The following is a 24,090-nucleotide window of genomic DNA, read 5'->3' as shown; positions in this document are numbered from 1 at the left end:
CTGGAACCTCTCATCCGGGGCAAGATGTGGAAAGGCATTCACACATGCATTCATAAAAGAGTTACTGAGAGCCTACTATACATAGTTGGTGGTGGTTGTTCTTGAGAATGGTGGCAAATTAAAGCAAAATTCAAGATTTTTCATATTACATGTCCGTTTAAACCAGAAAAGAACTCCCATTACTAATTTATTTAATTCCACAAATGTGTATTAAGCTTCAAGCACATGGATGGTGCTATGCCATGTGCTATTCATTGTTGAATGATTATTCTCACCCTAATCCAGCCCTTCAGCAAGAAGCCATAAGCTAAACATGTTTTGGCCAATAATAAAATAATAACACAATGAAGCACTAACTTATATATAGATTTTTTTAAGTTCTTTTATTTTTTTTTTAAACTTTTTTGGAGAGAGAGAGCACTCACACATGAGAGCCAAGGAGGGACAGAGGGAGAGGGAGAGAATCTCAAGCAGGCTCCATGATCAGCGCAGAATCTATGTGGGGCTCAGTTTCAGGACCGTGAGATCATGACCTGAGCCAAAATCAAGAGTCGAATGTTTAACCAACTGAGCCACCCAGGTGCCGCTTAAAGTTCTTTTAATCACCGAATTCCATCCACAGTTCTGGAGGTTTGTGCCAGCGTGTCCAGCTAATGTTCCTGCTGTCTTGTTCCAGTAGGACACCTAGAATGGTAGATTTATATTTGAGCTGCAGGGACATTAGCGATCGTCTGGTTTAAAGAACCCATTTTATAGGCGGGCCAAATGAGACCTAAAGATGCTAACCTACTTTCCCACGACCACAGCCAGTCACTGGGAAGTGCCCAGGGCATTTCCTGGAGGCTTCTGCACTGACAGCAGAGATAAGCAGACTCAATCCCTCTGCTGGTGCAGCAAATCCCAGAATATTCTCAGGATTTGGGAAAATAAAGCAGGTGGGCCAGTGTGGAAGGTGAGGCCCCTGCACCTCAAAGGAACCCTCAGGGGAGGGCCATGTTTTTTCAAATTACTAAGTGCTAAGCACCAAGCACTGTATTAAAGTAATATTCACATCTTGAGAAGGAAACAGACTACCAGTTCTGCCTTAACTAGGCCTTTCATGAATAGTAATAAAAATACTAATATTAATTAATAAAAATACTAAAAAGTATATCCTATGACTGCATTGGTATAAAGATGAATATATCCAACTTGGATTATATTAATTGGTGGGTTTTTTTTTTTTTATTCTGATTAAAGAATTTAAAACACGTTCTTCAGCACCTAAGAGTATGCTGGGCTAAAGCCATGTGTCCTGGGCCGTGCAGATTACCAGTGACTGGGACGCAAAGAAATGACGCTTCCCCTCGTCCCCACATATGAAACCAGGACCTCAAAGCCTTGGCTAAGAGCTGGGGGGGAGGGTTGGAGAAAGGGCACTACAGCTGCCCCGACCTCTACCCCTCCTCCTACCCCCCCCACCCCATCCCCCCCTCCTCTCCCCGTCCCACCCGTCCCCGCAGCGGGCGGGCGCGCGCTAGGCCAGGTTTACTCCCACGCCGACTCGTGGGAAATCTGGTCACTGCGTCCAGGTGTGAAGCTTGGTCACGCTGGGCGCCAGGGCGCGGCGGGCCCGCCTGCCTGGGAACTCCGCAGCCCAAGCTGTGCCTTTTGGGAATGGGAAAAGATGATCCAGGAGTTTCCACCACATTCCCCCAGGCGTCCAGGCCGGATCTGTCGCGGTAATCATAGAGTAATAATGGCTCTATCAGCCGTCCCCTGCAGCTCCTTCCGCAACCGCGCCAATTCCTTCCAGACTTCTGTTTCCTCCAACGGCGCTTACCGCACAGTGGTTTTTAAGGAGGAAGCAGCCCCGGCTCTTAAAATTTCATCCCTTAAATCTATTCCTACTTCTTTGCTATTGAGCGCCATCTAGCGAACACTAGCCTTCATCACATTGAAATGGCCTGGTGGAGGAGGGGGAAGTCCACGAAAAAGACCTCAGGGGCCCTCAGCCCAGGTGAAGCCTGAGTTTCAGCCAAACAGAGCTGAAATTCTGCCTTAGGACAGGACCCTATCAAAGGAGATACTTCACTTCCTGTACCACACGTGGGTGTTGCCAGGGCGTAAGAGAAGGGCAGAATGAAATTATAAAGAAGAGAAAGAACAGGGCAGGAAGGCCGTCAATCAATTCACAGCCCCAAGGTTACCGAGCAAGTGACAGGACACTCTGCAGCGAGCGGGAAGAGGGCGGTGCGCTAGGAACTGGAGTTGGTAACATGAGCCCCTGAGACCCTCAAAGGCCTAGCAGACCAGGAGAGTCTGTTTTCAGGCCTGACAAACATGACTAGAAACAGGAAGCTAGGAAAAGACACTCTTGGACCATCAAGAACCTATGAATGTATAAGCTGCTTGGAGAACAGGACCATGATCTTTTTGTTTTTAATCAAAATAGTTTTTTTCAGGAATAGAGTTTAGTGATTCATCACTTACATATAACAGTGCTTATCCCAACCAGTGTCCCGCTCAATGCCTCTCGCCCTTTCAGCCCTTCCCACCCACCCAACACCCCACCAGCAACCCTCAGTTTGTTCTCTGTATTTAAGAGTCTCTTATAGCCTGTCTCCCTCTCTGTTTTTATATTATTTTTGCTTCCCTTCCCTTATGTTCATCTGTCTTGTATCTTAAATTCTACATACGAATGAAATCATGTGATACATGTCTTTCTCTGACTGACTTATTTCCCTTAGCATCATACACTCTAGCTCCGTCCACATTGTTGCAAATGGCAAGATTTCATTCTCTTTAATCACTGAGTAATATTCTGTTATATATACATACCACATGTTCTGAATCCATTCATCAGTTGATGGACATTTGGGCTCTTTCCATACTTTGGCTATTGGCAATAGCGCTGCTATAAACATTGAGGTTCATGTGCCCCTTTGAATCCGCATTTTTGTATCCTTTGGATAAATATCTAGTAGTGCAATTGCTGGGTAATAGGGTAGTTCTATTTTTAAGTTTTTGAGGAACCTCCATACTATTTTCCAGAGTGGCTGCACCAGTTTGTATTCCCACCAGCAGTACAAAGGGTTCACCTTTCTCTGCACCCTTGCCAACATCTGTTGTTGCCTGAGTTGTTCATGTTAGCCATTCTGACAGGTGTGAGGTGGTATCTCATTGTGGTTTTGATTTGTATTTTCCTAATGATGAGTGATGCTGAGCATCTTTTCATGTGTCTGTTAGCCATCTGGATGTCTTCTTCAGAAAAGTGTCTATTCATGTCTTTTGCTCATTTCTTCACTGGATTATTTGTTTTCTGAGTGTTGGGTTTGTTAAGTTCTTTATAGATTTTGGATACTAACCCTTTATCTGATATGTCCTTTGCAAATATCTTCTCACATTCCATCAGTTGCCCTTTAGTTTTGCTGATTGTTTCCTTTGCTTTGTTATCTTGATGAGGTCCCAATAGTTCATTTTTGTTTTTGTTTCCCTTGCCTCTGGAGACATGTCAAGTAAGATGTTGCTGTCACCAAAGCCAAATTTTTGCCTCTTTTTCCTCTAGGATTTTGATGGCTTCCTGTCTTACATTTAGGTCTTTCATCCATTTTGAGTTTATTTTTGTGTATGGTGTAAGAAAGTGGTCCAGGTTCATTCTTCTGCATGTTGCTATCCAGTTCTCCCAGCACCACTTGCTGAAGAGACTTTATTCCATTGGATATTCTTTCCTGCTTTGTCAAAGATTAGTTGGCCATATCTTTGTGGCTCCATTTCTGGGTTCCGTATTCTGTTTCATTGATCAGAGTGTCTGTTTTTGTGCCAGACTGTCTTGATGATTACCGCTTTGTAATACAGCTTGAAGTCCAGAATTGTGATGCCTCCAGCTTTGGTTTTCTTTCTTTTTTTTTTTTTTTTAATTTTTTTTTAAATGTTTATTTATGTTTAAGAGACAGAGAGTGAGCGGGTGAGGGGCAGCAAGAGAGGGAGACACAGAATCTGAAGCAGGCTCCAGGCTCCAAGCTGTCAGCACAGAGCCCGATATAGGGCTCAAACTCATGAACTGTGAGATCATGACCTGAGCGAAGTCAGACACTTAACCAACTGAGCCACCCAGGCACCCCTTTGGTTTTCTTTTTGAACATTACTTTGACTATTCAGGGTGTTTTCTGGTTCCACACCAATATTAGGATTGTTTGTTCCAGCTCTGTGAAGAATCCTGGTATTATTTTGATAGGGATTGCATTGAATGTGTAGATTGCTTTGGGTAGTATTGACATTGTAACAATATTTTTTCTTCCAATCCATGAGCATGGATTGTTTTTCCATTTTTTTGTGTGTGTCTTCTTCAATTTCTTTCCTAAGCTTTCTATGGTTTTCAGTGTATAGATTTTTTTACCTCTTTGGTTAGGTTTATTCCTAGGTTTTTTATGTTTTTTGGTGCAGTTGTAAAGGGGATTGATTCCTTGATTTCTCTCTCTGCTGCTTTATTGTTGGTGTATTGAAATTCAACTGACTTCTATACATGGATTTTATATCCTGCAACTGTGCTGAATTCATGTATTAGCTCTAGAAGTTTTTTGGTGGAGTCTTTTGGGTTTTCCATATGGAGTATCATGTCATCTGCAAAGAGTGAAAGTTTGGCTTTCTTCTTGCCGATTTGGATGCCTCTTATTCATTTGTGTTGTCTGATTGCTGAGGCTAGGATTTCCAACACTATGTTGAATAACAGTTGTGAGAGTGGACATCCTTCCTGACCTTTAGGGGGAAAGTTCTCAGTTTTTCCCCATTGAGGATGATATTAGCAGTGGAACTTTCATTTATGGCCTTTATGATCTTGAGATATGGTCCTGCTATCCCTACTTTTTTAAGGGTTTTTATCAAAAAAGGATGCTGTATTTTGTCCAATGCTTTTTTAGCATCTATTGAGAGGACAGGACTTTTAATGTGAACTGTAAAATTCCTCAAAGTGTTCCCTGCAGGCAAAGAACACTTATTTAAATGGTTTTTATCACATGATGAAGAGCTAGGGGACATCCTTCCTCCACAACCAGTTGGGAATGCTTTTCAGGACCTTTGGCATACAGACGAAAGACATCATATAAGCAAATCCAGGGAAGAAACTAATACATAAAATGTGCTTACACTGGAAATCTCAGAATGATACAAGTATTTCCAAGCCCCATGTGACAGCTCACTTACTTCAAGCCATGTTTATTGCTGTTACATTTTAGCAACAGAAACAAATGTGGAGTTATTGTGGTGTCAGACGGTACTTTGTACAAGGAAACATTCTGTCTAATGGAGGAGTTTTGGCAGACGATGGTTTGAACTTCGGTTTAGTTAAGAGAGCCTTTGTTCAAAGCATTCGTGGAAGTCTGATATGTAAACCCGTACAAGTGGACATGCTGGCATGCTTGCCTGCCCTCATCCCTTGTTCGCCCATTGGAGCCCTAAGGTCTCTCCTGGAAACCCCATATTTGAAAACCACTAGAATGATATCAAAAGCTGAATGTTGTAAGCAGACATGTGGATGTTAATCTGGGATTATACTTACTAGCTAACATGGACTTGAGTTTTCTTGCTTATGAAAATGAGGTCAGTGGTATCTACTTAGGAAAGTTGTGAATATTAATGAAGACTTGTTTGAAGTGCCCAACACAATGCCAAACACAAAATGGCTGTAGATAAATGTGAGCTCCCTGTTTATGTAAATCATTGTCACTGCGCTCCTGGTGAAGCTGGAGTGCAGGATCATGATCCCTAGACTACTTTGGGAACAAGTCCTGAAATGGAATGACAGTGCCTTGACTACCTCTGGCATCCACATAGGAAGCTAAAGACTAGGCTTAGGACCTCTTGGTGCCAGGATGGACATGGAACTTTCCCACCATCTGCAAACTCGCAGACCCCAACACTGCTCAACACACTAAGGCCAAGTACCCTGGACAGAGATTGTCAAATTTGCTGTGCAGAAGAGCTCCCTACGTGAAGGACAGGAAATTAGGTCATTTTGCCAGCTAGCAATTATAGTAAGCCCAGGGGCTACACCAAGTCATACTTGGTGGGTATGATACAGGCTCGTGAAGAAACCTCTCTATAGAGCCCACCATAAAAATAATGTATTTAAAGAGGGCTTAAGCAAATCCAGGAAGCTAGGGCAATTATAGACCAACTAGGCTATACACCAATCACGGAGACTTCCCTTCCTCTAATCCACACACAGCTTGATTATGACTTGAAAATATTCTTCTAGAAAATGACATCTAATTGTTCTCTTCCTAATCAACTGTTGATCTCAAATCTCCTTGAACTCTCTCTTTCCAAGCTACAGATTGTGTTCAGAACAGAGCAGTTCAGGTTTTTACTACATAATGTTTACATTATCAGTATTGACCAAATCAAGAACAGAGAGCGAGAAGTTCAGACTGATTTTATTTTTGTTTTGTGCAAAGCACTGGGGATGTGTTAAGGAGGAGGCAAAGAGTCATGTGGCCTACAGTGAATGATGAATGAGTCCATCATTCTAAGGAGAAATGTCTTTAAGATATGACAAAGAAAGAAAATAATCAAAGCATAGGGAAAGCTTTACTTAAGAAATTTCTACTAGGAACACCTGGGTGGTTCAGGGGATTAAGCATCTGACTTCAGCTCAGATCATGATCTTGAGGTTCATGAGTTTGAGCCCCAGTTCAGAGCTGGAGCCTGCTTCAGATTCTGTGTGTGTCTCTCTCTCTGCCCCTACTCTGCTTATGCTCTCTCTCTAAAAAATAAATAAATATTGAAAAGAGTTTTTTAAAAAAAGAAATTTCTACTAAACTTTTGTTCATCATACAGTCTCTTCTCTTCCGTGGCACTTCCTTCCCACAGTCAGCTCACAGCCAGTTCTCAGTCTTTGCCTGAAGCCCGAAGCTGTAGGTGCCCCTCCAAGTATGTAAGTAGAGGGCCATCAGCACACCAAAGAAAAGTTTTTTTTTTCAACGTTTATTTAGTTTTGGGACAGAGAGAGAGAGAGAGAGCATGAACGGGGGAGGGGCAGAGAGAGAGGGAGACACAGAATCGGAAACAGGCTCCAGGCTCTGAGCCATCAGCCCAGAGCCTGACGCGGGGCTTGAACTCCCAGACCGCGAGATCGTGACCTGGCTGAAGCCGGACGCTTAACCGGCTGCGCCACCCAGGCGCCCCAAAGAAAAGTATTTTTAAGGTATAATAATGGAAGCGGTATGGGCTGCTTTGCAAATTAGTATTGTAAATACTGTGTCTTCTGGTACCATTCTAACTCGCTGCAATTGCCTTTACTTGCTGTGGTCCCACAGCTCCCCCTCCTGGCTCTTTCCTTCCCTGGGACTTGCCCTCACGCAGATGACCAACACAAACAGCCCGTGGTCTTTGCAACACTCAACTTTGGGGCCTCAGCTTCCTCACCTGCAAAGTGAACAAATTCATGAGAAGGTTCTAAAATACCTTTCAGCTCTAACATTCTCTCTAACATGTAAAATTTTATATAAGGCTAAAATAAAAATCTAAAGCAATTAGTTTGTCTGAAATTCTTACTGCTGCAGATTTTGAAGGGCCCAGTTGGTGTTTGTTGAATCAGTGAATGTTGTCTTAGTACCCAAGAAGGTATACACAGCAAACAAAAACTAAGCTCAGTGATTTGAAGTCTCCTACTTCTCTCTAGACCTGTCCTGAATAAATACCATGGGAAAAGCAAGTTATTTATAAACAAGGTGCATTTGTTCTTCAAATATATCTGATCCAGGGCCCCCAAATTTGGATAAATTTATTTCCCCAACGTTGCCTGATTGCATTCTGTTCAGCCTTACTGGTGCGTAATGTCGGGCAGGGCCGAAAGAAATTACGGTAAATCGGTAATATTTTTTTAATGGGAAACTCATTTGGTTATCACACCTTTACTCTTCAGAGGACTAGAATCTGTACATTGAGTCAGCTTTCCGAGTTAGTGTATTTCTCCACTGCAGAGAGAAGGAAGTGGAGCCTCTATTCCTCCCTGACTTGTGTTTTCAAGACTAAAAGTCTTGAGTGTAAAGTTGCTGACAGCTGTTGTTTATTAAACCAGGCCCTGGATGTGAACCACCTTGATTGTCAGGGTAAATCTCAATCATTTTCTAAACAATGACAAGGATCCCACAACATGGCCAACTTTAGGAACTTTGAAGCAGAGAAAGCCAGTTCACAGTAGTCAGGCCTGTTTGTTCAAGCTGCAGAGAAAGAGAACTTCACGTAAAGTCTTCTAGCATTGTCTACCTTGCTGGAAGACCCAGGTATATATTTTCAAGGAAGTGCTCATGCCCACAGCTCGGGCTGGTTTTATTAATCTACCTCACTATCACTTCTTCCACCACAGGGAGGCGCTGGATCAGGGTAGTGAATGAAGGGGTTTATTGGAATTCTCACCCCGTGCCATGTCCCCCCAGTGACCCTACACAGAGCTTATGTGGGCAGTAAATTCGGCAAAGCAGCTGACTATGTTCTTCTCCACTTGAAGATTCACAATAGACATTAGCTTATTAATGACCCTAAAGAGATTTAAAAGTAAAAGGAGAAGAGGGTAAGATTGGAGGGAAGAAAGAGAAAGAGAAACAAGGGAAAGAGAAAGAAACCTGTTACATTTATTTCACCCTGCATTAAAAAACAAAGAACGAAAACAAAAAGTACTTATTTAGCCACCAACCTCTTTCTAGTATAAAACCTATTAAATCCTGCTGACTTAGAGTTCTACAAATGTTCCCACTTGGGGAATACAGGACAAGATGATCACTGAAATCATCCTAATTCTGACAATTCTAAGTTGTGTTTACATGTCTTCTAATGCACAATTCTGATCATACCCTTCCCTTGCCCAGAAATCCTCCATGGCTCCCACCTGCCTGGAGAGTCCAAATTCCTTAGCATGGCATTCAAGACCTACCAGAGTTTGACCTTAACTTACCTCTCCAGTCTTAGTTCCCTTCCTTCCAGTCCACAAGGTTTTGCTGCCTCCAAACTGGGCTTTCCTGGTTCTCTTTTCTCATATCTGTTGCTCTCCCTCCTCTATGCCTCTGTTCATGCTGCTGGGTCCAGCTGGAATGCCTTTCCTAGTCTTTGCGCATACAAATGCAACTCACTTTAAATAATTGAAACAACGATCTCTTCTCTAACTTGTATTTAGAGCTCATCTTACAGCTCTTACAGTGGACAAGGTACGGGGCTTTTCCTATAGAAATATCTGTATGTATTTCTTACCTTTCCCTAGGCTTCTTGGAAGAATAGCTTTATGCATGGCTACCTGTGCCTTAGCTCCTTGCATGGAGTATGTTCCTTTTGAAAGAACAATCTGAAAGATAAATGGCTGCTGTAATTCAGCAGGAGCTCCTTCCAGGGCAGAAGGAAGAAGTGTCTTCGGCCCAGAGGCTGGTTCTGCCATCAGCATTGGGGGACTCAGGCCATTTGCTTCTCTGCCTGAGAGCTCAGTGTGCTTAGCTCTATAAAAACAGGGAAGAGCTGGCAGGGGCCACAGGCCTTCTGAGCTAAATACTCTGAGATTCTCATTTACAAAAAAAAAAAAATTGAGACACAGCTACAGAATTTAAAGTAAAAGAGAACAGTGACAAAACAAAACAAAACAAAACAAAAAAAAAAAACAGAAACTAGAGATCCACTTGAATTTTAATAGAGGAAAAACGATTAACCCAAAGGAAAGATCTCTAACACTGGGGCCAGAGGGATCAGCAAGGGACTAAGAGAAAGATATTTTTTAAAGCAGTAAATTGTCCTGAGTTCTCAAAACTGTCCACATAAACGACTATTTGACTACTTTACAAGGTATACACCTGATCTTAAATATATACTTTCATAACTCATTGCTGCAGAAAATGCTTACTTTAAAAACCTAACAAACAAAAAACCTTAATTCTCTACTGCAGTGGTTCTCAAAGTGTGCTCTCCAGATCAGATGCATCAGCATCATCTAGGGACCTCCCTAGACCTACAGATTCTCAGTCCCCATCCCAAACGCTTTGCATCAGAAACTCTGAGGCTGGGGCCAGGAATCTGTGTTTCACAAGGCCTCTAGTTGATTCTGATGCACCACCAAGTTTGTTCATGATTATATTCAGAGTAAATATGTTATCATTGTCATAAACTCAAAGATACAGAAATGTGTGTTTCCCTTTTCATTCCAGTCTGTTATCACTGCTGTACAAACCAGTCCAAAATGGAGTGATGGCAAATATATTTGGTCTCTTGCCTTTGACTTCTGCCTGTTCCACTGCTCAGGAATCCATGCATTCATTAAAATCTGTCCCATATCCGGGCTCTGTGCTGACAGCTCAGAGCCTGGAGCCTGCTTGGGATGCTGTGTCTCCCTCTCTCTCTGCCCCTCCCCCACTCATGCTCTGTCTCTCTGTCAAAAATAAACATTAAAAAAATTGTTTTAAATCTGTCCCATATCTTACAGCTGATCAAGCAGACCCTTGCAAATTCCTGGCCTGTGGCGAATTTGCCCAGTGTGTAAAAAATGAGTGGACCAAGGAAGCAGAGTGTCGCTGCAGACCAGGGTATGAGAGCCAGGTGCGCCTGGACCGCCGGGACTCTGGCCTCTGCACCCCCATAGAGGGATGTGAGGTCATCCAGGGAAAGGGAGCTCCGTGCAGGTAGGTCAAGTACAGTAACTTTATAGACCCAAGGATTTGTTACTCTTGCTCTTGAGAAACCTGTCATTAGAATGAATGCATATGGCCCTTTAAACTCACATGGTTCTCGATCTCCAGTGAACATCAAAATCTTCCAGAGGAAGACTTGTTCAAACACCTGGCTGGACCCTGCTAGGCTCTCTTTTGATGCAGTATGTCTGGGGGTACCACCTTAATTGGTGTTGAGGTGTGTGTGCATGTGTGTGCGTGCGTGTGTGTGTATTTGTTTTTTTCCCCCTATTTGTAACGACAGTTTTCATCATAATAAATTTGGAAAATATACAGAATTATGAGCAAGAAGATAAAAAATCATGTGATATTCACCCTATTAGCTATTATTATCTTTTGATGTATATGTTTATACAGAATGTTTACATAGAATGTTCTAAAGCAAAATGGAATCAGACTGGCTTCTGGTTTTATACTCAGCTTTTGTACTTAGAACATTCCCCCATGGCATTAAATATTTTCCGTACCGTCTTTAATGATTACATAGTAGTCCTTTCTTTTAAGGTCTGCTGTGTTTAGTCAATCTTTATTTCCAACAGAAAGGTTAAGAGAAGCTCTTAAGAAGAGGGAAAAGGAGGAGGGATTCATGACCCAGACTTTAGGGTGTAGGTGGCGTTATGAACGGTCAGGGAACATGAAGCCTCCTGGGGAACCAAATCCTGTGATACCCAGATAAGGTCCACACTGTGCACTCTGACCTCGGAGAGTTTCTTCGTGAGCCTGTCTCACCTTTCCCAGTCATGAGTTTCCAAATACACACACCTGAACATTTCCTCAGGCTTTTAGACCACCTTGTACCCCTATCTTTAGTAGATCATCATGGTTTTTTTTAAAACTGTCCTCTTACTCATTCTAGTGGCCACAGTCTCTAACTTCCCACCAGGGAGCTCATGGCCATCAGTTCCTCAATAAAGAAGCAAGAGAGGGGCGCCGGGGTGGCTCAGTCATTAGGGTCATGATCTCAGTTGTGAGATGGAGCTGCACGTTGGGCTCTGCCTGGCAGCAGGGAACCTGCTTAGATTCTCTTTCTCCATCTCTCTCTGCCCCTCCCCTGCTCTCTCTCTCTGTCAAAATAAATAAACTTAAAAAAAAGAACCTAGAAAGATTTAGCCTTTCTCTTCTTGAAACATAACCCTGTTCTTTTAAAGTTAAAGACACATTAAAGACAACTATCCAATAATGGTTAAGAAGCAATATTCTGGAGTCAAATTGTGATTAAAATTTTGGCTTAGCAATTTACTAATCAAGTGACCTTGAACCAATTACTTCTCAGAATTTCGATTCCCTCATTGAATCAAACCTTTTTGAGACTAATCAAACCTTTTGGGTTCCTGCAGGGGGCATATGAAATTACGTTTATAAAGCATCTTTACAAAGAACATAAAGCACAGAATGTCCATTCAGATGAGTGAGGGTTACGATAATGCTGTCAACTTTCTCCAGGTTAATCTCACTTAAAATCACAACAGGATTCTAAATGGAATCTGGCATTGTTCCTAAAATCCTCCAGAAGTGAAAATGAACAACAGAAAATCTTGGAAGTACAATGATGGAGAGATTTCTCTGTAAGAGAATAATACATAAAATAATATCTAGAACACTAGGACAATAAATACACAGAATAAATATAAGACCCAAATAGATCCTTATATTTAGGGAGTTTTTTAATGTTTATTTATTTGGGGGGTGGGGGGACAGGGAAGGGCAGAGAGAGAGGGAGACAGGCAGGCTCTACGCTGATAGCAGAGACCTCAGTGCGGGGCTCAAACTCATGAACTGTGAGATCATGATCTGGGCCAAAGTTGGACACTTAATCGACTGAGCCACACAGGCACCGGAATTTTTTTTTTTTAATTTTTTTTCAATGTTTATTTATTTTGGGGACAGAGAGAGACAGAGCATGAACGGGGGAGGGGCAGAGAGAGAGGGAGACACAGAATCAGAAACAGGCTCCAGGCTCTGAGCCATCAGCCCAGAGCCTGACGCGGGGCTCGAACTCACGGACCGCGAGATCGTGACCTGGTTGAAGTCGGACGCTTAACCGACTGCGCCACCCAGGCGCCCCCACGGGAATTTATTTTAATGAGCATTTCAGATCAGTGGAAAGTATGGACTGGTCAATAATGGTTAGAGTACAATTTGACCTTCTATTTAGAAAAAAATAAAATTGCTTTTAACACAGATCAAATCTAAAATCAAAACTATTAAAATTGAGGAAAACTATCTTTAAAACCATTTCTAATAATCCTGGGCTTAAAAAAAAAAAAAACCTTCCCTAATTAAGATACCAATCGCAGATGACATTAAGAAGAGGATTTCTACAGGAAAAAAGTCACCACAAATAAAATTAACATATTAAGAAGGTGGGAGAAAAATATTTACAACCTATTTTATATCTTAAAAACTCACGTAAGAGGGGCGCCTGGGTGGCTCAGTCAGTTAAGCGTCCGACTTCGGCTCAGGTCATGATGTCACGCCTGGTGAGTTCGAGCCCCGCGTCGGGCTCTGTGCTGACAGCTCGGAGCCTGGAGCCTGTTTCAGATTCTGTGTCTCCCTCTCTCTCTCTCTGACCCTCCCCCGTTCATCCTCTGTCTCTCTCTGTCTCAAAGGTAAATAAAGGTTAAAAAAAAAAATTAAAAAAAAAAACAACTCATATAAGAAATCCAGATGACCAAGAAAACGTAGGAAAAGATGCTCACTCTCACTATAATCAGGGAAATCCAAAAACAATAGAGATAGCATTTGTGAGTTTGTGAGTTTGGTAAAAATAAATAAATAAATAATAATATCCAGTATGGGTAACATCAGGGAAAATGAGGTGTTTTTTTTAATGTTTATTTTATTTTTGAGAGAAAGAGAGAGAGAGTGTGTGTGAACAGTGGAGGGGCAGAGAGAGAGAGAGGGAGACACAGAATCTGAAGCAGGCTCCAGGCTCTGAGCTGTCAGCACAGAGTCCGACGCGGGGCTCCAACCCACGAACCGTGAGATCATGACCTGAGCGGAAATCATGAGTCAGGTGCTTAACCGACTGAGCCACCCAGGCACCCCCAGGGAAAATGAGTTTATCAAGCGTTGCTGGTGGATGTATAAATTAGAAAAACCTTTTATCAAGAAATATTTGTTAGTATCCATAAAAGTTTTCATTTTATTCAGATACTCTACTTTTAGACAATTATTCCTACAAAAATAACTGCATTTGTGCACTAAGATATGTTTATAGAAATGTTTGCAGCATCATTGCTTTGAATCATGCCCATCTATGGAGAAAGAGTTAAATCATGCATAGTGTGTCAGTCACTAAGGAACACAGCAGTTAGAAAGCAATGATATAGCTCTACTGGAGCTGCCATAGGGGAAAAAAAAGACATTTGATTAAATGAGAAAAGTAAATTGCAGAATAATAGACCTTGTTTATGTAATAACCTAATAATTAAACTATGTACTTATAAGTATAGTAGGTTCAACTGTGTGGCATTACCATTCTGTCAGTTAACAAATCATCAAATATTGGCAATTTTGTATGGTTCACTCAAAGATGTAAGGAAAAGCATAGCGCGTATGTGGAATGACAGATGCACTCAGCTACTATTCCAGTTAACAGTGGAAAGAAGAACTGCTCAGTGGTATTTTTTTTTCTTAATGTTTATTTTTGAGAGAGAGACAGAAAGCATGAGCAGAGGAGGAACAGAGAGAGCAGGAGACACAGAATCCAAAGCAGGCTTCAGGCTCTGAGCGGTCAGCACAGAACCTGATGCTGGGCTTGTGACAGCTCAGAGCCCAATGTGGATCTCGAACTCACGGACCGCGAGATCATGACCTGACCCGAAGTCAGACGCTTAACCGACTGGGCCACCCAGATGCCTCAAGAATTGCTCAGTGTTAAGTGCTAAACTCAGATCTCCTCAGCATGAGGACAATTCCCATTGCCCTCGCGCACTGCCTCAGACAGCGTGGAAGACCCCTGAGCATAGTGGTGCTGAGGGGCCCCCCTGCATCCTTGCCACCTCCTCCTGCTCCTCACAGGATGCCACCGTTTATGTGACTCTGACAGTTTACGTATATGAGGTTTACTTACATGACAATTTAAGACCTTATCAACCATAGACAAGGACAGTGATGAAGTCTGGAGGCTTTGGAATTAAAATTCCAGCTCTACCCCAACTAGTTGTGACCTTGGGCAACCTTAAACCTCAAATTTCTCATTCAGATAAGGGGGATAATCAGAATACATCCACTGGTTTAGGTGAGGGATAAATTAGATGCTCTTCAGGGTAAACGACCCAGCCTCTAGCATGGTTGGAGCTGGTTGATGATTATCCACAAAGGGCAGCCCCCTAAACACAACCTGAGATTCCCTGTCTGGAATGCAAGCCCAAACGCAGAAGCACATCGGTGGAGGACATGAAAGTGATGTAACACCGAAAGCAGCACCCTCTCAAGAATTGTAAACTCAGCTGCGATTTTGTTAGTCTACCTGAAAATGAAGGGAGAGATGGGAAATTGTACTGAGGGCAAGGGCCTTGCTGAACAGATGAGCATTGAGTTACAACAAACATTTTCAGTTTGTTTTCTTTGTCATTCCACTGCCAAGCCTTCATTCATTGTATTTTCACCTTTATTCTTCCTTCTTTTCCTCCATTCAGTATTTATGACTGTACTCCATACGTTTTTCCTTTCCTTCAATTGTAGATGTTCTGTAGATAGATTCAGTTGCATGGAACTTGTCAAAAATTCTCCCAAGAAGAAACAAAATTTTCATTTTCAAAGGTCTCTTTTTTAAAAGCTTAATGAGTTTGACTTTCATTAATCACAATTATTATTATACATATTCCAAAAATACAAATCTAGATCTAATAGTAAATAAATTATGACTTTTCCTCCTCAGATCTAAAACTTTTCACTTTGTCCTTCAGCTTAATGGGCCTAATTTAATAGGCTCCTAATACAGGAGCCCGATTAAGGAAATGATGATGCAAAGTGACATCTCTGAGGAGATTTTTATAAGGAAGTACTTGTCTTACTACAGTAAGATCCCAGATTTACTCACTTGCTACACCTCAGATGGGGAGGGGTCCATTTTTCATTTCTTGTAGCTGTTCCTAACTCCCTTAGGAGCACTTTCTCCACTGGATGGAGAAGGAGTGAGGGTGAGGGGAGGAGCCAAGAGAGGGAGGAGTTAGAGTTTAATATAGTCCAATCCAATTTTTAAAACGTCATCTGATTAACAATTGAAGCAATCACTTTAGGCAACTCAGTTCCTTTGGAATATATAATCAGCCTTAAAAATCTTTTCCCTTCCTATCCTTTCTCCAAGATGGTATCTAGGTGTATGGGGGGGGGGGGGGGTGGAGACTCCCTGCCTCACCAGGCCCTGTGGAAAGCCTCTATCCTCATATTTACCTCACCTGTGATCTCTCAGTTCTGACCCCACACACCTACACATCCCTTAGTATTCTCAGAGCCTCCAAATCACCCAACCAGGGCAAGTAGGAACCAAACATGCTGAAGGAACAAGGAACTTATTTCCTCAGACTACACCTCCAGGATAGCAGCTTCCTTCCTCCTATAGTGATACCATCTCTACGCCTTTCCCTGAAATTATTATGGACAGAATGTTGGGAGAAAGAAAACAGTTTACTGATAAGGGAATGAATATATGTCACAGAACATCCCCCAAATATTATACCCATTTTATAATGTAGAGAGGGAAAGGGCAAGGTGCAAAAGTGTATACACTACCATCAGAAATTGTATAATATGTATGTTAAAAAATGTGGAATTACATACATCAAATTATAAAGTAACTTTTGTTTTTAAATTGTACAAATGTCATTACACGTGGTTGTTGTTCAACAACCACGACTCACGACTTTAAAAATAACTCAGAAAAGAAATAATTCCACTTTTTGCGAGATGAAGTTATCCCTCATCTTTCTCTTGAGCTCTGTTCAGGCCTTCCGAGACCACTGCCCAAGAACAGTGAGCCAACTGGGAGGTGAGACTCAGGGGCAGAAGCAGAGAGCACACTTCTTCAACTTCACTGGCAGCACCTGCAAAAATGGGCGATCCATTTTCATTGTTGTCATCATTTTAAAGCGAAAATAGTAGCAAGTTGTAGTTGCTCTCAATGTTGATAAGCCCAGGAAATAAAATACCATATTTTTGCTTTCTTTTGTAGGTCACCAGGTCACTCTAAAAATCAAGCATACAAAACTAGTGTTAAAAAATTCCAACGTCAGCAAAATAACAAGGTAAAGTAATACTTTTACATGTTGGTTTTACTGAATTTTTAAGAAAATTTAAACTATTTCTAGGTCTGACTCTTGTTTTAAAGAGAGATAAGAAAGAGCACTTTGCCTTTATTTGCCAGGCTTTTTAATTGAGTACATAAGGGCAGGGGGTATTGTAAGGGGATTTGTTGGTGCAAGGAAGATAGAGACAGAGGGCTGGCATTATCTGAAATGTGTAGACAAAATAATAAAATAACAGAAAAACAAGCCAAGTGTTTTATTCACTTTTTCTTATAAAAATATACATGCCATTTATCAAATGCATTGCAACAGGTTGAAATTTTCATAACTCATATTCTTGGAACTGAATCATTTTATGCATATTCTTGTATCTTCTTTTGATTTCAAACAATGAGCGAAAGTAAAAATTTATGTAGAGAAATATATAGAAGACACATGATTTGTGAACAATGGGTAACTTCAAAAATTCCTATAATTTCATCCTCAAATATTCCTTCCAGTGTCCTAGGTATCCCTTTCAAAGTATTCATCCAACTTATTTGACTAAAATAATTCTGTTTTACAAAGGGAAATAACTTATCTCTAACCAGGTTAAATATAGAGATTAAAAAACATACCTTCTGAGAAAATACCTTGGACAACTTTTACCCTAAAATTGCCTAGTTTCAAAAATTGTACCTAGTCTTTGATGTTTTGTAAAAGTGAGTGATAATCAGCCAGTTCCCACTCTACCCGAGATCTATAGTGTTGGATGGAAACAAACACATCAAAGCTTGTACTTGAAACAAGTTATTACCATCAATATACAATCAAGGATGCTGAGGCAACCACACCAAATACTAATCATAATTCTGTGTAGCCAGGTGCACACGGGAATAATATGTGCCGTATTTATTTCCTGAAACAAAGGAAATTGGAAAGACAGAAGTTGTTCAGTCTTGAGCCATAAAATGACAACGAAACACCATGTCTGCTATTAATAAAATGTCCAGGATGAAGCAAACACTAAGTAAATCCTAGAGTGCCAGGTAGATTTAAGGACCACATTTCAAATGAAGCAGCAGCATAGAATAATCATGTTTGCTGAGGTTGGAAGGGAAGGTGGTGACTTTAATTCACAAACTGCCCCCTCTGCTTTAAGAGATGCTTCAGCCTGAGAATCTAAATGGGTTTAAGAAGAGATGGAATACATTCCTACTAGGTTATAAAGTTAGGAATATTTTGGAGGGCATCCCCAAACCTTTCAAAGAAGATATCCTAAATGGCAAGCATACTCTTTCAAACACCAGCAGAGGCAATATTAGAATGAAAATATTGATTTGACCTCAGGTGGCATTTTGTAAGCTCTTGAAACTATTTCTCTTCCAGATAATCAGGAAAAGAGATTCTGAATTACTGGCTGAAGGATATGAAGAATTTAACTATCAAGATTGGGAAGGAAATTAAGAACTAAAAATATGCAGATTATAATTTAATCTGTCTCAAGAGAAATGGATTGCTTTCTCAAGGAAAATTGTGTCCACTCTGTGAAAATTCTGAAAACACAGGCAGGCATATTTACCGGTCATCCGAATCCAGGCATATAGTCAACACTGAGAAACAACACACACCATATTTCAAATAGGGAAGAATTGTGAACTTGATGACTGATACTTTCCGCATAAAAAAGATGCTTATTATCAAAGCGCAAAACACAATCATTGACCAATAGTCGTGACAGCAAACCAGGTTTGCTTCCAGCTGCCCTCAAAACACTACTCACAGATCATTTACAAGTGCAACTTACCTATTGTTTTGGGGAGGCTGAACAATATATCAGGAAGCAAAGCTCTTCATGTATTACAGTGCACGTGAAATACATGTATGCAAGGAGATGCAGATCTCTCTGAAACACAGATGTATCCAGTATGTAAACAGTGGTGAGGGTATATATGCTCTGCACTTTAATGTCTGTAACGCACACACACACACACCTTCAGTTCTTTGGCACACTAGTTTTACAAGAAATTAGTGCTTGCACAGTAGATCGTTTGTTGCCAATAATTTCTGAATTGTTCCTTTAATAGAAAAAGGAACTGGCATTCAGCTATATATACTATGGGAAATCTAACTTTTCTTGTTACCACATAAAGCTATTTTTTTTAACTTTATTTTTGAGAGGGACAGAGACAGCATGAGTGGAGGAGGGGCAGAGAGAGAGGGAGAGAGAGAATCCCTAGCAGGTTCCATGCTGTCAGCACAGAGCCCAGTGTGGGGCCCGGACCCACAAAACCGTGAGATCATGAGCTGGGCCAAAACCAAGAGTCAGACGCTCAACCAACTGAGCCACCCAGGCACCCCCCGCATAAAGCTATTTTAAAGGAAGACACTATGTTGGGGGGAAAAATTACATTGTACTTTGTGACATAACCAATTCCTATTTTCCACCACAGAGAACTGTCTTCCTAAAATTTAATAATTCTATTGAATACTTCTTGACATTAACTTTGCTGTGTGCACAGGTAGATTGGCATCAAAGTAATCCAGTTTAGTCAGTTTTTAAATGTGCTACTTAATGAAAAATGATTTCTCTGTATCTATTTCAAATGTTCCACTACTAATATATTTGCTGCAAAACCTTAATTTCAATAAAATGTAAGCACTATATTCATAGATTTTTAATAAAATGGATCTGTGTTTTAGTAGCTGTTCCCTGGATTTGCTTTATGGATTATGACACATGATTTTAAGCATGATTTTAATGCTACCAAAAGAAAATATTCAACGTTGGCAGCACCATTTTAGCAGTAAAACTTCAAGAATAAAAACAAGTATTTCCTAATGAACACATATTCTTTTGGGAAGTGGTATCCCCTCCTGGTTACAAACCCTTGCAAATTCACTCCTGTTGGCCTCAGAAATGCATGGCTCTCAACCCTATTCCCACCCCCAATCGTCCCCTAAAGTGAGGACCTGTGATTTGGGAGAAGGAATTCAAACTGTGACATGGTGATCAAGTGCCACAAAGAACGGTGGTAGGAGACGTACCTACTCACTTATCTCTGGAACCCAAGGGAAAACACGATTGTTAGAAGCATGATAGGCCAACCAAAAGCACTTGAAAACGATTCCATCAAGAGAAAAAATTAAGTTCTAACACTATCACCTCCTCATAATGTGCCCTCCACCCTCTACATTTCAGTTGTGCTCTAACAAGAGTAAGGAATGTAGTTTTTGATGGGGAAAGAGAAGTAGGCGAACACTTCATTCTGTTAAAAAGGGTCCTGCTTTGAAGCCAGTGTCTCTCACTCACTGGATCACCCACTTTTCAGATTGGTCTTTTCCAACCAGCCAGAGAAGGGCTGTTGACCTGCACTCTCAGAAACCCCACCTGGATCATTAGGTTCCAAATGAGAGGCAGGAAGTAGCCTATGGAGACTATCTACATTCAAAGTCTCAGCAAGAAGGCCTCTTCTTTGGATCCCTAGATTTTACTTCCTTTGTCATGTCACAGATTGGTAAGGACCTGGGGAAAGGTAGCCAAGATTTGGGTTTTCTCTAGTTGATGAGGGAGCATGGGGCAAGCTGAGGGCAAAATACAGTCTAACAGCACCCCCACCCCCCCCCAGGTGGAATATGGGTGATATCCCTCGGACATTCCTGGCTGCCCAAGAACCAAGGAAAGGGATTTAAGTGCTTGCCATGGTAATGTGGGAAACTAAGGCAAATGTAAAATCAAATTCCCTTACTGCCTACAGCCCATTGACCTCCCTCTAGGAGCTCAGCTTCCTCAATGATGATATTTTGCTGGGGGCAAAAGGCAATCTTGGCTTAACATTATCCCAACCTCAAGGATCCTGTAAGTCTACTTCCTTTATCCCAACTGCCCAAAGATATATGCTAGCAATCATACTCCAAGCCCCCTGATATACATCTTAGGGGTCTCATGACTGAGGTTTTATTAAAAGGTAATAAATGGTGTTTCCCTAGCAACAGCTAGCCCCTCAAGGTCCTGGAAACCTTGCTTCCAAAATTCCTTAGAGATTTGTTCTATCCCTGACCCCCTCCCAACCTGAGGGTATATAAGGAGTTACCTGTTATGACCCCATGCAGCTCTTCACGCCCATGGATCTTGCCCCCATGCTCTAGTAAATCACCTTTTCTTGCACCAAAGAGGTCTTCAAGAATTCTTTCTTGGCCGTTGGCTCTAGACCCCATGAACCCCCATTACCCCAAAACTTCATCATAGTCAATGTGAGTAGTTGTAGACCACATATGGTCAGTCCTGTTTGTTCCCTGGGTGGGAAACCCATAAAAATTTAGGACCAAAACTCAAGGATATTCCAGTCAGTCACCTGAGTTCCATTGCCTCTTCCCACAGCCATCTAGCACAGGGGTTCCAGCTCAGGACCCCAGACTTCTCCAACTGATTCCATCTGAGACATGGGGCAACAAATGTAATGCTTATAATTGTTTTTAACACGCTGTAACTGTATTAAAAGCACAAGATGCAAGAGGAAGTTCTACATAGACGGCATTTATTATTTCTATTTCCAGTACATCAGTATTTGAGGAAATAATCAGATATACATTTTTAAGGAAATGAGGAAAAATTAACAGTTGCAATTAGATGGATTTTCAAAAGTGAGAAGAAAATGGACAATAAGCCAATCTGAGGTTTGAAGGTGAGATTCTGCATAGATAAAAATTAGGATTAAAGATTCTCATTTTAATGTACATTTTTTTTCCTGATTATCTTTTGAAAGATTTCTGGAAAGTCTGACAACCAAACTTACTTCATCTATTAAGTTGGTGATGGGGAAGGAAGAATACACTAATGTGAACTGAACTTAACTGTATTCAATGATCTGGTACTGACGTGGGTAGACTCTACCTCTCAGAGTCTGTCCAACTCTATCCCTCCATGAGGCTTATGCACGAATGTCTACTCACTGCTCGTCTTCTCCAGTGTGGCGGTGCCATTTCTATATGCTAAGAATTTATACACCAGGTCTACTGTGACCCAAGTTTTAATAACCACAGGTTCTGCTTCTATATTACATATAATTCACTCTAAAACTCAGCAAGGATCAGGAGTGCTTTGTCACCTAAAATGTATCAGTGTTGTTCAACCTGGGGAAGTAGAGTTTTCAGGGGAAGACCCATTTCTTTCTCTTCCATCACTGTTCCTCTTCTCTTTCCTTATTGTTACAACTGTTCCCTCGACTTGTCCTTATTCTCATTTTTAGTATCTTCTGCCCTCTCCTCCCTTGTTAGTTTGTCTTCTGGGAGAAATAAACTCTCAATACTTGTTATTTCTGGTAATGAAACATAGAATATATCACACCTTCTGGAGATGTGGAATGACAAAGGAACAACCCTTTGTAAATCTACAGGGGGCTACTCAAAACAATTTTTTTTTATTCTTTTTGTTCCACATGATTGGAGCAAAAACATTTATATCTCGTTCATGGTCTAGAATTAAATTACTTGATCCCTCTGGATTTCTTTTACCTCCTCTGTAAAAGGAGGCAGACCAACCACTAACATTGTATTAACTGATGATTCATTCAATAAATATTTATTCTACTTATCCAAGTACTCTTACAGTCCTTCACAAAAAGAAACCAAAGAGCTACGTATCTGGATCCCCTGAGAACCATAGTAATAACCTGTGAATTAAAATATTTTTTTAAAAATCCAATTAATAGAGCTCTACAATTAATCCTCATTAATTGTTTCTTCTATTCTCTAGCTAAGCTTCCACAAGTACCACCTACCTATTTTCCACGTAAGATTATATTTTCTTTGTTGTTTGCAAAACAAAAGTGTTCACTGTGTTACAGGAAAGAATGACCTATTAAAAAGACATTATAGGAAGCAGAATGTAAGTTACAATAGAATGTCTCTTGTGTAGGCTTATACTCCTACGTGCATTATTTTATTTTTTCCTCACGTAATCCTTTGAGAAGGTGCTATCTACTCAACTTTACAACAAAGAAAATTCACTGTTCTCTTGACATGTGTGTACTAAAGAAACTTCCTTTCTCTCAGTGCATACCCATAGCTCATAATACATATCTCAAATGTGTTAGTGGAATTAGGAATTACATTATAATCAAGTTTTTCCTTCTCACTCTTAGTATTTTATGTATGTCTACTTTTGTAAAGTATACACTAAGGGAAGGAACATGTACTGAGTAAGAAAACCCATTAAGAGAAGATTAGTTCTTGGGGCACCTGGGTGGCTCAGCCAGCTGAGTGTCCGTCTTTGACTCAGGTCATGATCTCACGGTCCGTGAGTTCAAGGCCTGTGTCAGGCTCTGTGCTGTCAGCTCAGAGCCTGCAGCCTGTTTCAGGTTCTGTGTCTCCCTCTCCCTCTGCCCCTCCCCCGCTCATGCTCTGTCTCTCTCTCAAAAATAAACATTCAAAAAAATTTTTTAAAAAAGAGATTAGTTCTTAATATACAGTACACTGGTTGAAATTTCAAATTTTAAATCTCAATTCAAATGACATTAAATAGAAATTGACTTTTGATTCCTATAGTTTTCACACAACGTTTATGGGTTTGACTGTGAACACTGTAAAGCAGCCATATCCACATCTTTTAGAACACCATTTCTGCTACTTCTTTTAAAGGCTGACAGGCTCCCAAATTTTTCCAGCTAAGGGGCATGTGTGTGTGTGTGTGTGTGTGTGTGTGTGTGTGTGTGTGTGCGCACGTGTGTACCTATTATATGTAGGTTACTGTAAATCTATCTGAATTAGGGCAATTCTCCTGGTAGCCAAAATTAACTCAGGAGACAACTTTAAATAGATAAGTTCTAGGACAGCTGTGTGACATAATTAGCAACAAAATAGCTTAAAACTGTAATTTTATTAGCTATTAAAATAAAAAATGAAAGACTTGCAACAATGCTTTGCTGTGATAAGTGTCTTACAAATTCTTCAAACATTAAGTTCTCTCATTACAGTAATTTTAACCTGTTTGATGGGTTTTCCATCTAGTACTTAAATGTATCTAGGAGATACATAAAACTCCTTCTGAAAACAGTACTAAAGGGATAAGTCATTAAAAGTCAATTTGGTTATTAAATTTTCTTCAAGGACTTTATTTGCTACTAGTTAAGCTCATCATTCACTATCCTATACAAATAAAAACACCAATTAAAGGCAAG

General features: G+C 40.8%; 1 protein-coding gene across 3 annotated transcripts in view; it reads left to right on the top strand.

The window, feature by feature from the left end:
- Positions 1-19,614, top strand: part of IMPG1 (interphotoreceptor matrix proteoglycan 1) — a 134,247-nt gene extending 114,633 nt beyond the window's left edge. For all 3 annotated transcript variants that reach the window (XM_019830878.2, XM_019830877.2, XM_019830876.3), the window contains 3 exons: positions 10,439-10,634; positions 16,861-16,933; positions 18,302-19,614. In XM_019830878.2, coding sequence (XP_019686437.2) covers positions 10,439-10,634; positions 16,861-16,933; positions 18,302-18,379 — 347 coding nt within the window. In that variant the 3' untranslated portion in view covers positions 18,380-19,614. The remainder of the gene's footprint in view (positions 1-10,438; positions 10,635-16,860; positions 16,934-18,301) is intronic.
- The last annotated feature ends 4,476 nt before the right edge of the window (positions 19,615-24,090 follow it).

Source organism: Felis catus, chromosome B2 (assembly GCF_018350175.1).
Source record: "Felis catus isolate Fca126 chromosome B2, F.catus_Fca126_mat1.0, whole genome shotgun sequence".
NCBI lineage: Eukaryota > Metazoa > Chordata > Mammalia > Carnivora > Felidae > Felis > Felis catus.
This window is presented reverse-complemented; position numbering and strand designations above follow the sequence as displayed.